At 34.3% G+C, this 19,387-nt stretch overlaps 1 protein-coding gene across 6 annotated transcripts in view; it reads left to right on the top strand.

The window, feature by feature from the left end:
• LOC126744529 (AF4/FMR2 family member lilli) overlaps positions 1 to 19,387 on the top strand; it is a 343,999-nt gene that overhangs the window by 260,948 nt on the left and 63,664 nt on the right. For all 6 annotated transcript variants that reach the window (XM_050451971.1, XM_050451967.1, XM_050451970.1 and 3 more), the window contains 3 exons: positions 7,276 to 7,368; positions 11,743 to 12,093; positions 12,291 to 12,545. In XM_050451971.1, coding sequence (XP_050307928.1) covers positions 7,276 to 7,368; positions 11,743 to 12,093; positions 12,291 to 12,545 — 699 coding nt within the window. The remainder of the gene's footprint in view (positions 1 to 7,275; positions 7,369 to 11,742; positions 12,094 to 12,290; positions 12,546 to 19,387) is intronic.

Raw genomic sequence — 19,387 nt, 5'->3', positions numbered from 1 at the left:
CAGCTGCAGTCTGTAAATACACATGGCATAAATACAATTTTGATATTTAACTGAACTCACGTTATTATTACTTGCTTGTTATTATATTTTACTGTATTGTAACTAGCTTACTGGTACTTGCCTGGGTATTTGCAAAACTAGGGTCACAAAGAGAAGTTACATGTTTTTTGCCACATTTTTCACACTTCACATGAGATGTTTTACAATATCGTAATGTCTGATTAACTTTTGTACAACGAAAACAAACTTTTTTTGATTTAAGAATATCTTTTTTCCTCTACTGTTGTGAATAAACCTGCTGCTGTAAAACTACTATTCTTGTCTTTTCCAAATTCCACGTTTTAGTTTTTCACTACTAGGCATAAAACTTTCAGCCTGTTCTGCAGAATATATTTCTACCTTTAAAAACTTAAGAAGTTTGGCAATATAGTTGGTGTACGAGAGCTCAGAATCGTTAGATTGGCCACTTACTACTGAAGCTCTATCCAAGCATTCAGATCTATTTCATTTTTCCTCTAAAATATATTTATTAAAATTAACTCTCATAAAATTAGGCAAACTCTTTAAAATTACTGATTCTAAGCTCATTCGATACTGGTCCGAAGATATTCCTAATGTTTGCAGTGAATATCCACGATTTTTTACAGGTTGTAAAGCCAACAATTTTTGCATGTAAGTGTCGACCAGTTTTTCTGTATTGCCAAATTCATTTTCTTAATAACCCAATGGCGTCTTGGTAACATGTTTCATTGGGCGTTAAACCCTGTATTGCAATCGCAGCTTTCCCCGTGAATAAAGTCTTTAAATAACTGAATTTAGCATTGTCATCGAGCTCGGTATTATTATGAATCGCTGCACTATACTGTTCCCAAAACAGAGCCCACAGATGCAAGTCGTCATTGAATTTTAATAGTTCTAATTTAGGTAACCTCATCATTGTTTTAGGCCTTATCCTTGTATTTTCCGGTGCATCACCTCTTACTGTATAGTATAGTACTGTACTGTATAGTAACAGGTGATGATTAGCAAAAAGCTGCTCTGGTTCTTGCGCTGTATTTCCCTTAATTGCACAATCCAACTTAGCTATGATTTTTACGGCATTATCACTATAGTCCAAATTAGAAGTCCACTCGACAGTCAAAGTATTTTCATCACTATCCGCACTAAAAGTTGCCATATATTGTTCATTAGCAGTAGATAGTTTATCACTGGCTTATTTAATTCGATTTCGTTGTACTTTTATTTTTTCCACGTTATTGTGTTCGTTAGCCAATAGGTCTTTGGCGGCTTTTAAGTTTCGTTAATTGTGCCCGATTCGCGGTCCGATATGCCTTCTTCATCGTTAAAAAGGTAAAAAAAAACACACCGAAATTAAATATTCGTAAAAGTTCGTAAAAAAACAGACCGTTATCACGACATTATTTGTTACTTTAAGATTGCCTCAACAATACCACTCAGTATAATATACTCATCGTTACGTTAAACAATAAAAAACTTTCAAATGGTGCCGGGTTGAAATTTTACCTACGTTATGCAGTTCGTTACGCAAAAATGTAAATAAAACGCCTGGGTCGTAAACAAGTTTTTTATTAAGCGACACCCTACTTTGAACAAATCTAAGTAAAGACTAACTAAGCTAAAAACTAAATGACAAACACTTGGCCCGATACAATTAAGTACTTTTTTTTTATTGTTTTTTATGCCTCACTGTCCCGTTTAGCCCGTACCGCTTAATATTTATTACATTTTATCAGTTTTGCTGTTGCGGGCGATTATTTTTAACATATAAATTATTATTAAGTATAGTTTTGTTTGTCAGTTTGTTTTTTTTTAATTTGTTAGTTTTTTTTTAAATTTTGCTCGAGAAACTGAGTATTTAAATTAGTAGTGTCACAAATACCTCCTACCATAAGTTGCAGGGATTGGTTTGATAAAAAACAAGGAGCTAATTAGTTTCATAAATATTTTTAACACAACTGGTGATTCAATTGTATCATCTGAATCTATTTGACGATTGCTTCTGACGATTGATCTTAATTCTATTTGCGGCTTGCATTGATTGGTACTTGGTACCATTAACTCTTCATTTTTAGGTTTCACAAATGCTTCTTGAAGGAGCCTCAACTAAAAATATGAGTTTTTAATGTTGATAAATCACTAAATAATTTATTTATTTAATAATATTTATTTAAATCACAATCTTTATTAAAACACAAAAACTTTACTCGTTTTTCATTTCTATGAAAATAAAAGTCTTTCATAGCTTCTAATACTTTTAAAAGATATTTTGCATATAGTGCACTCAAACGTAATTAAAATATAACCTAGACCTACCCAAATTATAATGCTACAATTATTATAATAATCTAAACTTACCTGTCGCACAAAAAAACACAAAATAATTTTCTAGAACTGATTCAACTGATCACTCTACTAAACAAAGGACAATGGGGAATGGAATAGCGTCTCGCTGTCTACACCGCGTCGTACGATTTGCGCTAATCTGATTGGTCAGGCTAACTATTTCAATCGTAGATTTACATTTTTAATGCATTTTCAGAATGTAATATGTACTTATAGGGTGTATTTTTTATGTAAGTTTACATTACAAGCATTGTAACGATTTTAACCACTGCGAATATACCAGCTGTTTTGATTAATTTGGGAATCATTACGGCAGTAACGCTCGTTTCACATTATACGGTTTTGATCGTGCGGTAAAAAACCGTCCTCCTGTGGAACTGAAAAATAGCATAGGATCTTTCACATACGGCGACGGTAAAATACCGGTGCCGTTCCGTACAGCAGCCGTGTTTTGCTACTAGACTAGACTTGACTCGCCGTACGGCGTTTTCGATGCAGTGGAAACGTGGCTTAATGGATGCTTCCACATTGTTTTAACAACCTTGGTCAAAGTAAGACCTGTGTCGTGGGACAAAAGTCAAAACTCGAGAGCAAGGTTTGGTTGCACATTTAAAGGTTAGTGAAATAAGCGCTACTTATTGGTGAGAATTCCAAAAGCACAATCCACATACCTCCTTGTTCTGCACAGCCGATAATTAAATATTCGTTTTTCGACTACTAATTGCGTTCATCTAGGCTGTAATCCTAGCTCTAAGGCCGTCGTCCCACCAAAGATACACGACAGCGACGCCACATCTCCGCGATGTCGCCAGCGTGTATCTTTCGTGTCGAACCCATGTTTTGAAATCATTTTGTCCCCACCAACGCTGCGCCGAAGACACATCCAAAAGCGTGTCGCCTTCGTGTTGCCGGGAGACTGGACGTGTCAGTTGCGAAGCAACATTCAAGCTGTGTGTTGGCGTTTTTTTTTATTTATCGAAGTTTTGTTTTTTGTTTATTATGGCACAACAAAATGCTGAACTGGATTTTAATGGATGTCTGTGCAGCTCCTTAGCAGCAACAAACATTTATTTTTTTTTTAATTTTTCTCAATAAAAGGATGCACACACCATTTTCTTTTTTTTGCCATTTTATTTTTTTTTTCTATTCCGCAAATACCAATACATTGCAACCACATCCTCGTCTTCACTCGATGACATTTTGAACTAAACTGAACAACTAAACGTAGGAAACACGAAACGCGTATCTTTGGTGGAGCAACTGCATGTCGTCTGAATGTGTCCAGGCGAAATCGTATCGCCTTCGCGTCGCCGTCGCGTATCTTTGGTGGGACGACGGCCTAAGGCTGTAATAAATGTTTGTGTAGTCACAGTATAAAGAACAAGACAGTAGGTTCACTCTCTTGCGGCCGTTTGAAGTAGGGACTTCTAAACAGTGCCGACTTTTTTACGCGGTCGTAAATCATTATTTAGTTTCGACGGCAATCCTTTACGATACGGGGGGTGTTTGAAACATTTTTAATAAGGAATATTTTCGTACATCGCGGCGGGCAGCGTGTAATATATGGAATTTTTTGAAATTAAAGGCACTTTGTATTATTGTTAAAATGAAATTGAAAGAATATTATTAAGTATCTCTTTTGAACAAATAACTGTAAGAAAAACACTTGGTAGATAGCTTTAAAATTAAGTTTATTAGAATGTACATCATTAAATTTTAGCTTTACGTTCCTTTCATGCTCTTTTCTTAACTGACCAAGAAACTACCTACCTAATATTACATACACTTAATTAATAATAACTTCGTTAATATACCCATTTTTTTAAATATTTAATAAAATTTACATAATAATGTGATAACAACACTCAGCATATGGAACTCGGTAACAGTGAAATATAAAAAGGCAGTTAAATAAAAAAAACTTATTAAATGCCTAATTATTTGCTTTTTAAATAGGGGATGAAAGAACAAACCACTAAAATTAAAATAAAACGAAAATAGGTGTTTTACAACCTAGAATTCTTATAAATATGCAAAATGAATATAGTTTTACATTGGGGATTATAGTACACATTAATATTTTGAAACTTAAACCCTTAAAAACAACCCTTAATGACGAAAAAAATGCAGTTTTAAGTATGGTTAGACGGTATAAGTGGCTAAAATTTATATCATTCAAATAATTGCAATGCAACTAATAATAAATCGGATAGCTTTCACTATTAAAAACCACCACTAATAACAGAATATTACCAAAAATTTTGCATTTTTTTATATTAAAATCACGATTTAAAAAAAAATATGTACTCTAAATCGCTGACACTTTTTGAATTTTTTTGTAGGATCTCAATTTTCCGAGATATTTAAGAAATACTGAAGAAAAGCGTGTATTTTTTCTGTAAACTAATCCATTTTTATTTAAAAAAAAATGTATATCCCCTTTTACTCCTGCAGCCATCTACGCAACATATCGCCGGCATTTTTAAAGTACAAAATTTCCGCACAACGCTATTATAGTTCTAATATTGAAGACGCCCCTGTATAACGCAGTCGCCACCGGGCAGCAAAAAAGAGTAGCATCAGAAAGCGAGTGAGAAAGGCAACATTTTGGGCGGCGCTTAGAGTGATCCTTCTATTCTAGTTTATGTTCGGTGGTGTAGTCCAAATGCTGCGTCCCCTGGCGAAAAAATACGGTAATTTTGGACTTTCCGTACCAGGACATTTTTGTTTTGGTAATTGCTGAGTTTAGTATTATTTTCTCTTGATTTCCATAGACTGGACCGTTTGACTACTGCAGAGTCACAGTTTTTGCCTTAACTTCCAACGTCGACATAGATAAACCTGTATTTGGAATCGGCTACAGCCATTAGAACCACAGAAAAGTATTCTTTATAATTAAAGTCCATTGATCCACTGTTAAATGGACAAGTCCACTGCTCCTAATCAGTGAGGGAAATTGGCACTTCTTTCGAATGCAGCCGCAATTGATTCCCATACTTCTGTTGTGGGTGTTGGTATACATTCATTTCGCATTGTCGACCAAATTGCTGTGCATACATCTTGAACTACTTTACTTGCCGTAGAAATTCCTATTCTGTACTGGAAATGTAAGTCAATGAAAGAACAACCACTTGCCAGATATCTGAAAAAAGACAAACATTTAGTTTTATGCAATAAAAATAATTTTAAATATTTTCTTTTTGTTTGAGTCGCAGAGCTTCACTGAAAGTTTCGAGAATGCTTCTCAGCTAATTAATACACCACCCACACAACTCTCACCCAAAAGTGTACGACAGGCGTCAACCAGAAAATATAAAAAACTTGATGAAGTCGAAATGAAAATGTTAACAGCTCTAGATGCAGACAAACCATCCAGCAAAACATCATTTTTACTTAGTCGGAAGCCACACTTAGATAAATTTGATGAACAGGATTACCTTCAGTTTCAACTGGGAGTGCTCAGAGTTATAGAAAATATAAATAAAAGAAAAAGGAAACCGCCATTCACCCAACACACACCTTTTTTCATTGAAATGAATAATTGAGTTCATGACTTATTCTCATCCACCTGTGGCAAGCTCATCTCCCATCTCTTCTTACCAGACACCTCACATTTATCCAAATATAAATATTTTTTCTGTTCAACAATTACAAACTTATCAAAGCAGTTCTCATCAACACGCAAATCAAAAACCATCACCATATCATCTTCAACTAACAGCAACGCCCACTATCAACAACGCACCAGTATTTCGGAGAAAGTCTTTCTTCACAAAGTGATAATGCAGTCGGTCCTGCTACAGAATCTGTAGCAGGTGGTATGAAATTGGAGTGTGAAAAACAAATAAATATTTTTAGTTTTTATGTATTTACTTACCTTAACGTTGTAGCCACAAGTTGTATTCAATTTCGAAATTGTGTGTTTTGTCGCTGTAACACATCTTTAAGTTTTCTATATTCGTGAAAAGAGATTATAGACATTCGGAAATAGTTAATAATTTAGTACGAATTTATTTTCCTCGTTTCTCAAATCCTTAAAAAGTGTTTGAAATAATCCTACTTCCTCTCTTCTCAGATTAACTGGATGCACCCAAAAAAGACAATTTCGTTTTGCTCTTTTTCGGCGACGGTAAAGCAACCACAAAGCAAGAATTTGTTTACGATTCATCGTGACACGTATATTAAAAAAAAATAAAATAAAAATATCTACATTAGGATAAGGCAGATGCCCGTGAAATGTGAAAACAACAATGTGACGCCAAAATCTCGTACGGTTTTTTACCGCACGATCAAAACCGTATAATGTGCAACGAGCGTAAGCGGAGGGCACACCGCACGACATCTCTGGAGACACGTTTGCGAATCTTCCGGAACAATGGTCTAGCTCAGTGTTACTCAAACTTTTTTCGTGACGGAACTCTTTTAAAGAACTAAATTTTTAACGGAACCCTAAACATAAAGCAAAAGCACTTATGTGAATTGTTTATTAATAATCATACAAAAAAAGATAGATACAGGTCCACTTTAATACATGTATTCATTTATGATGATTGCTGGCGGTGCCCTACCGGAGGTATCGCGGAGCACCGGAGCTCCGCGGAGCACACTTTGAGTAACGCTGGACTTTAGCTAATATATAAGGAGCCTTCGCCGCTAGGAGGCCAGTTCAAGTCGAAATCTTGGTTTTTTAAATCGAAAAATAGTAGTAAATAAATACTTCTAGTAGTTAGTGAGTTAAACTGGAGAATGTGTAAAGTGATTACTATACGCGCGTTAATAGGAAGAATATTTTTTCGTGATTGCTATACGACTCCTACATTCATATGGCACACGCGTGTAAAGACTTGTTCACATAGTTAGAAATGAAAATTCTAAAAGATAATTTTAATAAATTTTCTTTTTTTTTTTCAGAGAAACTCATAATGACCTCGACCTATCCGAAGAAAGCGATGACGAGGCGCGAAGGCACCATATATTGTCTTCATCTAATATGACTGTAGAAAGGTAAGTTAATCAATGAATTAGAATAAAATATAGATATATTAGTTTTTTTATATTTATTTTTAATATAAAAAAACTAATAAAATTTAATATTAAATTTTATATTTATGTATATCTATGTGGTCATCATAGCTTAAAAAATATTTTCATTAATATAATTTGCAAAAACCTGAAAATTTGATAAATATTTTTTGTTTGGCGTTTTTTAAATAAACGTTCTGATATTTTTTTTTGTAAAAAGATTAGGACAAAAACAGATAAGACATATGTATATACAAGGCTATGCTTAAACTGGTTTTGAATTATTTGTACCAGGACGAAAAACTTTAAATGTTGAAGAAGAATAAAATTGATGACTGGATTAAAGAAATTGGTATAAAGTTGGACTGATGTGGCAACAATTTGTAGAGAAGGTCTATTCAGTAGCAAACACTATACTTTTGGTCATCTGAAAACGTTGGAACTAGTTAGAGATGTACTTTCTTAGGAATTTATTCTTACTTACTAACTAATTTAGTATGACCTTCAATTTTTAAAAATCTTGATCATGAAAGATCTGAACTAGTTAAAAGGCCTGGCTTTGGCCGATATTCCAGTAGTGCTAAGGTATTTTCAATATACAGTTCGTGTTATCGTGAGCTAGGTATTACCCAAAATAATGGCAACACCGCTGGGTTGCGGCTTGCAGGCGGCGGAATTTTTCGTTTTTATTTTTTTGAACCGGGAGTCAGCAGACCTCACTTTGCTGTGTTACTGCACGTTGCATTAATAATTTTTGAGCGTTATTTTCGTGCTTTTTTCACTATGGCTGTTTATACCCCTTCCGAAAGAGTTCAACTAATTAAATGGTTTTATGGAGGCAATTCGGCAGTACAATGTAGAGATTTGTTTTCATTGACATTTGAGAATAGACCGATTCCTGGTTCAAAAACGGTTTTAAATGTGGTTACAAATTTTGAGGCACCTATTTGTCTTCAAGATTGTAAAAAATGCCACACAAAACGTCAAGAACCACCTGTTGAAGTGGTCCAGGATATAGAACGGCGGGAAGAAATGGTTTGCAGTACCCTAGAACTTGATTCGACACGGTCCACTAGAAGTGTTGGAGAGGAACTGGGAATGGCAATAAAACTGTTGCTCGTATCTGGAAAAAATATGGGTACAAATGTTTCAAGTATTCAAAAACTCAGGAAATATTTCCTGAAGACCAGTGGCGAAGAATGGAATTTTGTGAAACCATGATGGAAAAGGCAAATAAAAACGAATATTTTTTAAAAAATATTTCGTTTTCTGATGAATATTCGTTTTCATTACATGGCAAACACAATCCTTCCATTGTTCGTTATTGGTCTCAGGAAAACGAGCACAGAAGTTTTCAGTTTCGTACCCAGTATCTTCAGAAATTGAATGTTTGGGCAGGTATTTTGGGCGACAATATTATAGGGCCATTTTTTATTGATGGCACTTCAGACGCCCAAAAGTACCTGCTTCTAGTACAGTTCTACAGTACAGTTCTTCCTGCCATTCAAATCCTACCTGATGTAGACCTGGGATCGGTTTATTTTCAGCAAAATGGCTGTCCTGCTCATAACGCGGCTAGGGTAAAAGAATTTTTAACAAATACTTTTTCTAACCGCCTTATTAGTGGGACTGGTGATATTAAATGGCCTCCTAGATCTCCAGATTTGTCTCCAAATGACTTTTATCTGTAGGGTTACCTTAAGCAGACCATTTACAAGCATGAATTTAGTAGGCCAACAAATTTAGAGGAGTTGCGAAATAAAATTGTCGAAGGTGCCAATTCCATTTTACCTGAAACTCTTTTGGAGGTGCGAAATAGCTTTTACGATAGGTTAAGTTTTTGTTTAGCGAAAGAAGGCGGTTTATTTGATCCTTTTATTTAAAAAATGATATGTTGTTAAGTTTGTTTATTAGAGTATTAATTCTGATTTGTTATTATGTTTTTATCAGAGTTGTTATTTTATTTTTTATTTTATTAGAATAACGCTTTAATTTTCATTATGCAAAACACACCATATTATACATTTTAAGATTACAATTCTATGCGGGTTTTACACATTGTCATGTCTGTAAAACCCGCATTAGAATAAATATTTTAAAAATGCCTGGATTTTCGCGTAATATTTTGGGACATTTTGTCGCCAAACGACGTTGCTCCCACGAAATTCAGATGTTTACTAATCCCGTCCTCGGGCCGGGCGCGGGCGGTGCTCTGTCGCCAGCACTCGTACACGCGCGACCTTGCAAAATTTCACTTCTATGCGGTTTCCTATAAGTAAGGAACGAAAACACGATCTGTATATTGTGTCCCTCTGTTCACTGCAATAATTCACTATCACGATATTATTTAAAAGCTTGTATACAATATGTAGAACAAATCTAATTGGAATAGTTTCAGAGTTTTTGACGGTAAGCCTGGAAAAATTTCCCTTTTCCGGGTATTCTTCAGAAAAGATTAAATACTGCAGGAGCCTTTGATACAAATTTTATTACCATAAAAAATATAGTGTCTAATTTTTAAGTAGTACATTTTATTTGAGGTTTAGGTTAAAAGAAAAAGGTAATAATAAAGGAGTAGGTTAATAGGAAGAGCTGTAGAAATATCAAGAATGATGCCATCGGAGGATCAACTTAATTTCTACATACTGATGCATACCTTGGAGATGAGATACAGTGAAGTCCATCGACAACAAGTGTCTCTAACAGTTTAAGGCCGATGTTGCTCGAGTAATAAATCTCACTTATTCTTCCGCCTCAACGAAGCTCTGGGAACAAATTTCAATAAATTGTTTTATTGACGGGTTTCCAGATACTAACCATGCTCTAAGGATGGGTCACCATAAAAGTATTTCGGAAGCTTTGGCTCATGGACTGGAGTATGAAAAAGCTTTTTAAGCGTCTAGAAGGCTGACAAAGATAAGAAAAATCCGAACTTCGGAAAGTGATCTCGAAGACCACCTCAAGAGGCTTGAGTAATTTTTGGATAGAAATAGAAGAGACCATTCCGCTGCTGGAATTCAAATGAAGAGGGGCACCTTAGACGTCAGTCCCCAAATCTTTGACAGACCCAAGTCACCAGGAAAACTTTATGAGTTGCAAGCTAGCTGGGTAATACTCAGCCCCACCTATAAGAAGAAACCGGCTGCCATGTATAAGAATAGATTTTTATGCACGTGATCATGTTATCAGGATCAAAATGGTTTTTAACACGCGATCTGATACCGGCAGATAAAAAAAAATGCACCCAGAAGATAAGAAAGAAAAAGACCTCATTCTCGACTGGAACAGGATTTTGGTAGTCTACGGTCATGTCAACTCACGGACAAAATGGTATTTAGTTGGTTAGCAGACTGTGAAGAAGCGTCAAGAGCTAAAAAGCACTATGCACATCTCCAGTTTTAATGTATCCGATTCCTGGACAAACTTTTAGTTAAAATACAGATACAAGCAATGTTGGAATTGGATCCGTCCAGGAAGAAACTATTGTGTTAAGAGACGACAAGACGGGAGCTACTAGCAGCAGTAAAAGCTATTTCAAGGACATTTCCCTAAATCTTTGTATGGTTGTGGTTTAATGGTTGTTTCTGTTCAAAAACCCAAGGACAAAGAGTAAGGTGGCTTCAACGATGACAAAAGTATCAATTTACAATAGAAGAGAAGAAAGGCGAATATTACCAAAACACCGATGCTTTATCCAGAAGACCTTGCATTGTCTGAAAAATAACATCCAGACATATTTGCTTGTCATCGTATTGGCCTCAACAGTTTTTAAGAGTGGGTCCTTCCATTGAAAGGCTTTTCAATGTTCTAAGAGTGGGACACAGCTAGTTTATTTCAGCACCAGAGTGATGACCCAGTATTTCGCCTTATGTATAAACTGAAGTCTCGAGAAATTTTAAAGTCACAATGGAAAAATATGTTAAACAAATCTCCACTACTAAAAGCTTACTGCTCTTATGAAATTCGTTGGTTATATTAGATGGATTGTTAAAAGGACACTGAGAAAACGTAGATGGAAAAGAAAAGACATATCTGACATTCCACAAAAATGGATTCCAGAAGTTCTTGAAAGTGTCCATGGCGGTGTTAGCGGATGATATTTTGGAGCTGAGAAGACCTTGGCAAAAGAGGGAGAATGGTTTTACTGGCTGAATAGTCATGAAGAGGTTGAAGGCTGGTGCCGACTGAAATTTCTACTCATAAGTAGAAAATTACTCTTAAAAAATGGCCTTAATTTTTGCACCCAAAATCATCTTATTATTTTGATACTAAATGTATTGCTATAAATATGTTTTTTTTTTTTTAAATTTAAATTCTGTACTATTTTTTATAAAACATATTCCATATTTATCTTAGAATGCTGTCGCCAATCCAACAAACTCCCGCCCCACATCAATCACGTCACCATTACGAGCGACAACATCCATATGCCGCCCCTGAGCCTCGACCTCCGGATCCCCAACAACATCGGTCGCCCTCGCCTGCCTCCAGTTCAAGCGATACAGGCAGCGACTCAAATGAGTCCGATACTGAGTCGAGTAGCGATGAGTCGGCCTCTGAAAAATTAGCCGTGAGCTCACACGGGGTAATTGCGAGCCCCACCATCATTAAAATTATGGGAGAAAAAACTCAGATGGATAACAATGAGGCTTCGTCACCTCATCGCACCGAGGAGCAAAGGTGGAATTTGAGAAGTTTTTTTAACAAGTACGTATGTTACTTTAAAGCTTACGTCAGGTATAAACCCAATGATAAAGGTTATACAAAATAAATTTCTACTTTTTACAAAAGTGTTTAAAATTCTTTTTTTTTATAGACATATTAAGTATACAAAAGCTTCTAATGCTAAAGGTTAATTTATTGGTAAAATATTTAATAATTAAAATTATATGCTAAACTTACAGCCAAAGCGACGTATCACGTTCTCAAACATCACCATCCACAACTCCAGGCAAACAGTCTATGGTGCAAAGAGCGAGTCCTGACTCGCACAAGCGCTCATCTGATTCAATAAGCGATTCGGATGATCCTGATTTGGCCGTAAGAGCGATTGCTAAATATCGCGCATTGACAGCCTTAGATCTAGTCACCAGTTTTTCGGACAGCGATGAAAAACGTGAAAAGCGATGTAGAATAGTGCATGAAAAAAATAGTCCAAGGTAAGAATATTGAAGAATATAAAAATTATTCATACAATATATAAAGATTAATTCAGTTAAGAGATTAATAATGAAAACAACGAAAAACGTAAAGTATGTTTCAAAAGTCTATTATTGTTAATTTTTTTAGCTTTTTAGACCCCAGACTTCTTTTAACTTGTCGGTTAAAATAATATATGATTCCGTGGGTTATTTTTTAATTAATTCCTAAATCCGTCAGTTTAAAACTAAATAAACGAAAACTATTTGGCACATCACGAGTGAAAAAAAAAGTTCTACTAATGAATTTGACTGGAAATTTAGTCTTAAAAAATTGCTTCTTACTAGGCAACTGGATGATCAAATTGCACAAAATATTAAATTATAGTAATAATAATAATAATAATAATAATAATAATAATAATAATAATAATAATAATAATAATAATGACTTTTATTTTCAACAAATACATAGATATCAAAATAGTAATAAATTTTTCATAGATTAAATGTGGTGCAGTCTAGCTAGTAGCTACTCTACTGAACCATACATAGGAATCCTAAATATTAATTAATTATTAACTAATGTACAGTAAATACGTATTATAATACACATATTATAATACATATTTAGCCACATAATATATTATTCTACAGAGTCTCCACTGTTATATTACATCTATCAAAATTACTGGCAACCATTAACTCAGTCAGTAGGTACCTATACCATCTAATTATTCTATATAATACAATAGCCGCTCTAATTATACAAACAGATTAATATGTCCCTTAATGCGTTTTTTAAAATGAACTGATGGCAAAAAATTTAGGTGTCGCGGAATTTTGTTATAAAGATTCGCTATGTTATAACTAAAAGATCTTTTAAAAGTAGTTGTCGTGTGAATTGGAGTTGTAATGACACTTGTATTACGAAGATCTAAGCTATGTATTTCAGAGTGAATCTTTATTTTTCGATATAAATAATCAGGACATTTTCTCGCAATTATCTTCTGAAATAAGACGACTGAGTGGAAAATACGTCTCTCATCCATTCTAAGCCATTGAAACTCCCTCAATTTAGCCGATACCCCTCGCTCCCCACCACGTAAACCTCCAATCAACCTCACACAGTGATTTTGAATCAGTTGGATTCGGTATATATCTCTTGCTAACAAACATGGTGCATAAATTACATCTGCAAAATTGAAATGGGATAGTACCAAAGAATCGCAAAGCAGTTTTTTCAAGGGAACTGTAAGTAGGTGTCTGTTTTTAAAAATCAGTTTTAAGTTTGAAAAAGCCTTCCTTATGCACATACTTACATGTTCACTAAACCTTAAACTCGAATCCACCATTAAACCTAAGTTCTTAGTGCAGTCCGTAAAGTTAAGTCTATTATTATTTAAAGTTAGTATTAAAAAAGTAATTAGTTATTTAAAATTAATTTTTTAACCGAGCTCTACCAAAAAGCATAACCTGGGACTTTAAGGGGTTTAGTTCCAAACAATGTTTATTAGAAACTGTAAGGAGTGTCTCTAGATCTTGATTCAATTGATTAACCGCTTCTACAATTTGATCTGGACCAAAGGATTTATATACCTGTGTGTCATCAGCGTATAAATGCACGGTAGAATATTGCAAATGCTTTACCATCTGAGAAGTATATAATATAAAAAGCAAGGGCCCTAGAATGGATCCTTGTGGAACCCCAAATAGCAACTGTTCAGAATCTGAGACTTTGCCATTGACCTTCACTTTTTGGCTTCTACCCTGTAGATAACTTTTAATTAGTTTAATCGAGAAATCAGTGACACCTAAATATTTTAAGATTGCTAGTAGAAGATCGTGATTTACTTTATCAAACGCCTTTGAATAGTCTAACAGGATTAAGACAGTTAAATTATTGTTCTCGATACCATGAATTATATCGTCCGTAACTTCAAAAGCGCTGATAACTATTTTGTTGGGCATAATCACGGATTTGATCGTTAAGGACCCGTTCTAAAATTTTTGATAGAGTAGGAAGAATACTTACAGGGCGCAAATCTTTTAATTCCGTAGGTTTATTTATCTTAGGCAGAGGAATAACAAGCGAGCACTTCCAATCATCTGGAAAGCAAGATGTCTCTATCGCATAGTTTACTAAGTGCACAATTACAGGAATAATTCTGGGACAACAAAGCAACAACATGTCAATACCAATGTCATCACATAGAAACGTATCATCCATTTTTCTCTAAGAGACCAAACAAAAACAAAGGTAAGGACACAAAGTCACGGTCTCATCAAATCCATATAATTTCTTAAAAAAGCTCAAAAGCTACACGTGTTTCGCTTCTGTCGGAGCATCATCAGGCCTAAAAAATACATAAGATATTTTTTAAAAAGAACGCTTATAAAACTCATTACCTAGACCTACACAGATCACATTACAACTAACAATAAAAAAAAAGCTAGGTTAAGTTAACAATTCCCACCATTGATAAAAATGTATGCTTAAAAAATAAAAAAGTAAAAATGTAAAATGTCACCAGTAGGGAACGATCCAGCAACCTTTAGATTCACAGGCGCGCGTCTAACCCATAGGCCACCAAGTAACATGATAAAACATGGGGAACACTCAATAACACCTCTACAAAAGGACAAAGCGCTCCAAAAAATTTTGCTCGTGACGTCACACGTTTGGGCCATGCACTTCAGGTTGATTTTCGCGTGAATTCAGCTGTTGACGCTGCTGTTGTTCGTCCACGGAAGGCTGCCTGCAACGCTGCCAGATACTTTGCAGATTGCCGTGAACGTTAGGATGATGTATTACTATCTTAAAATGATTAAATCTATATCTTTAACTGCTCTTACTTTACAATTTCGTTAAAAAAAAAAGTGCATCGTTATTTCTCTTTTTATAATATAAACTTCCATTTTTTCAAATTTTATCATTTATCTATCTTGTTACTTGTCAATAGGAGTTCTTTCTATATAAATCTGACAACGGCGCATCTACTAGTTGTGCCACCTGATGAAACGAGAGGTTAAGTTTAAGTTGTTTATATTTATGTTCTGTGGTTGCCGGTATTTCTGACGGGATCCGCAGTAAAAATTAGCTCATTTTTGTGTTTTTTTCTAAAATCGGAACTGTTTATTTCCGCGAAACGTGTATGTTATATTTATGTAAACTCTTCGCGTACTTTTAAATCGCAAAATCGTACTTTCGGACTAGAAAATCCTCGGAAAAACCGGTTCTCAGTCGCGGTTTTATTTGTTTATATCAGACTTTAATACTTTAGTTCGTGTTTAATTTAATGTTTTTCTCCTAGTTCGGCTTGTAGTTAATACTAGAGTGTAAATATGCCTCAAGAGTGTTGTGTTCCGGGTTGTAACGGAAACTATAAAAGTGGACCTAAAGTGCATGTCTTCGGTTTTCCTAAGGATATACCTAAATCTAAGAGGAAAATGGGTAAAAGCCATACACAGAGATGACTTTGAGCCCACAAACAACACCAAAGTATGTGAAGCTCATTTTCCTGAAGGTAGTATAATAAAGAGTACTTTATTATACGTTTTATTGTACATATTAAGTTCAAGATTCCAACACAGGTAAAATTTTACAATAGAATTACTAAAACCATGGCTGAAACTTTTGAAACTTTTTTATATAGCGAGCCAGTTTGTGTTTAACATCAAAATTTAAAACTCCATATACTTCCCATAGTTTAGATGATTTATATGCATACTTGAAGCAATAGACCTTACTATTATTACCCTGCCTTTGGAGGAAAATGTTACCAATAATAACAACCCCGACTGTGACTTAAATCCAAATACTGCTACCGAGACTGCTACTAATACCCTTGGCAATACTATTCTGGAGCATGCCAAACCATCAAATTACATAAATAAAATGAAACGTGTGTTCGATTTTGTGTCAAACATACTAAAAACTAATTTTAAAAACATTGAAGACAACAATATATGTATTTATGTGTATATAATAACATTTTTTACTACTTGATAGTGTAAAAAAAATAAAAAATACCTAAATACATATGTTGAATTTTGGCGCAGATGTAGGGGAGTTGGGAGGCTGCATTTAATATTACACCATAATATTTAACCTGACATTCAACCAGAACTAAAACATACCTTTCAATGTTTCCTGAACTCTATTCTATTCCTAGCATTTTTTAAAATAAGCCAAATATTGAGATATTAGCATATGAAATCCCTTGGTTTTTAAAAATCGGTGGCCCACATCGATGACGTCACGCGCCAAGCACTAAGGCCTTGTCTTTGAGTGGGTGTTAGAACACTCCGAACTATACTATTAAGTGTGAATATAAGTAAACATAAAATAAAAATATTTTGCGTGCTAAAATAATATATTTTTTGAATTCTAATATTAACTCAAATTCTAATAAATCTAATTTTAATAATAAACATCTAACTTCTCTTAAAAATAAAATAAAGAATCACGATTTAATCCTTTCGAAAGCTAACAAGGGTAACTGCCTGATTATATATATATCAAGAGGGATGATTACATAGAGAAGGTTTTAGATTTTTTGGATTCGGGTGACTTTATTAATGTAAACAAAGATCCTACTAGCTCTTTTTTCTCCAAGGTTAAACAAACTCTTGATAGGTGTAATCTGACTTTAGAATTTTTTCATACTAGGAAAGAAAAATTATACCCCATGAATCCCAGAATTCCTCTCCTCTACGGCCTTCCTAAAATCCATAAACCCAATCTCCCTATTAGGCCAGTAGTATCTTTTGTAAACTCACCTTGTTACAACTTGTCAGCCTGGTTAAATACCACACTCAGAGATATAACTGGTTTCAGAAGTACTTATTCCACAAAAAATTCAGTAAAGTTGACATTTTTTTTTTAAAATATTTGCATACCAGAGGGTTCAAAACTAATTTATCTCAACGTTAAGAACTTACTTCCAAGCATTTCCCATCTCGTTTACCATTGAAGATGAAAGAGATGGAAAGTTACCTTTTCTTGATGTTCTTATTTCAAAAAATACCAACAAACTTAAATTTGAGATTTACCGCAAACCCACCACTACGGACAATGTCATCCAATATTCCTTAAACTCCCCTTATTCCTACAAATTTGCCTCTTTTAATTCCCTTTTTGATCGCCTTTTCAACATCCCCCTTTCTAGAGAAGCTTTTCTTGATGAACTAAATATAATTAAACATATTGCTTTTAATATTGGTTTTCCACTTGATATAATGAATCGCCTTTATTCTAAATTCTTTAATAAATACAAACTTACTTACAACTTAATCCATCTTAATAATGAAAATAGTCACCTTTTTAGATCAATGTCATTTTTTGGTAATATTTTTTTTCAGCTTGCAAAGTTTTTTAAGTCTACAAATCTTACAATTGCTTTTAAAACTACAAACAGTTTAAAAAGTCAGCTAGTTAGTACAATAGATAAGGCAGATTTCTTTTCAAAATCAGGGGTATATTCATTAAGATGTAATGACTGTAATGCCATTTACATCGGGCAATCGGGGAGAAAAAAAAATTTCCACCAGAATAAAGGAACATACAAGTTTGGTGGACAGGTATAGGGATACTGACATGATCGAAACTAAATCGGCGTTTGCAAATCATTTATTGGCCTCCTCACATGGTTCATTGGCTTTTCTTTAACTCAGGGAGCGGATATTTTGCATGAGTGCTCAAAAGGCAAAAAACTGGACTTGTTAGAAAAAATGGAAATAACTAAAGCTAAGAAGAGCCCTGTCCTTGTGTGTGTGAACGATATTTTCACATTTGAACCTCACCTCATTTATAAGAACCTGTCTTAAAAAGTCTTTTCGATTTTAGATATTTTTAGTTTTTATTGTTAAGATGTTTACTTATATTCACACTTAATAGTATAGTTCGGAGTGTTCCCCATGTTTTATCAGGTTACTTGGTGGCCTATGGGTTAGACGCGCGCCTGTGAATCTAAAGGTTGCTGGATCGTTCCCCACTGGTGACATTTTACATTTTTACTTTTTTATTTTTTAAGCATACATTTTTATCTATGGTGGGAATTGTTAACTTAACCTAGCTTTTCTTTTGTTGTTAGTTGTAATGTGATCTGTGTAGGTCTAGGTAATGAGTTTTATAAGCATTCTTTTTGAAAAATATCTTAATGTATTTTTTAGGCCTGATGATGCTCCGACAGGAGCGAAACACGTGTAGCTTTTGAGCTTTTTTAAGAAATTATATGGATTTGATAAGACCGTGACTTTGTGTCCTTACGAATGTCATCACATCCGGTGGCCTTGGAATTTATTTGAAATAAAGCATCTTTCACTTCTTGGGTAGCGGCCATCCTAAAACTGAAAACACACGAGTTCGATAAAATATTGTTCTGATAATAATTTAATAGCTGATGGTCTGGGTTAATTTGTGGTATACTAACAAAATAATTATTAATGTAGTTTACTGACCAACGGTCGATGGGAACTACCTTTTTAGATTTATCATAAACATTAAGATCCCTCATAAGTTTCCAGTTTTCTTTAGAACCATTTCGTCTAATCTGACTATTAAGGAAAGCCTTTTGTTCCCGTTTATATGTATCAGAAACGTAATTCCTCAGTTGCCTATAAGCTTCCCAATTTTCGGCAGTTTTATTTTTTTTATATTTGGTTAAACATTTATCTCGAAGTGACATTAAAAATTTTAGATTAGAGCCGTCCTTTTTGGAGCATAAACATCAAAAATTTCAATTAAAATCGTGGTAAATGCGTGGACTTTCGAGTTAATATCCGGTAAATAATAAATTGTATCAAACGGAATAGTATGTAGTTTATCAAGAAACTCTGGCTTATTAAAATTTTTAAAATCT

Source organism: Anthonomus grandis, chromosome 14 (assembly GCF_022605725.1).
Source record: "Anthonomus grandis grandis chromosome 14, icAntGran1.3, whole genome shotgun sequence".
NCBI lineage: Eukaryota > Metazoa > Arthropoda > Insecta > Coleoptera > Curculionidae > Anthonomus > Anthonomus grandis.
Note: the sequence above shows the minus strand (reverse complement) of the source record. Positions and strands in the feature narration are given on the sequence as shown.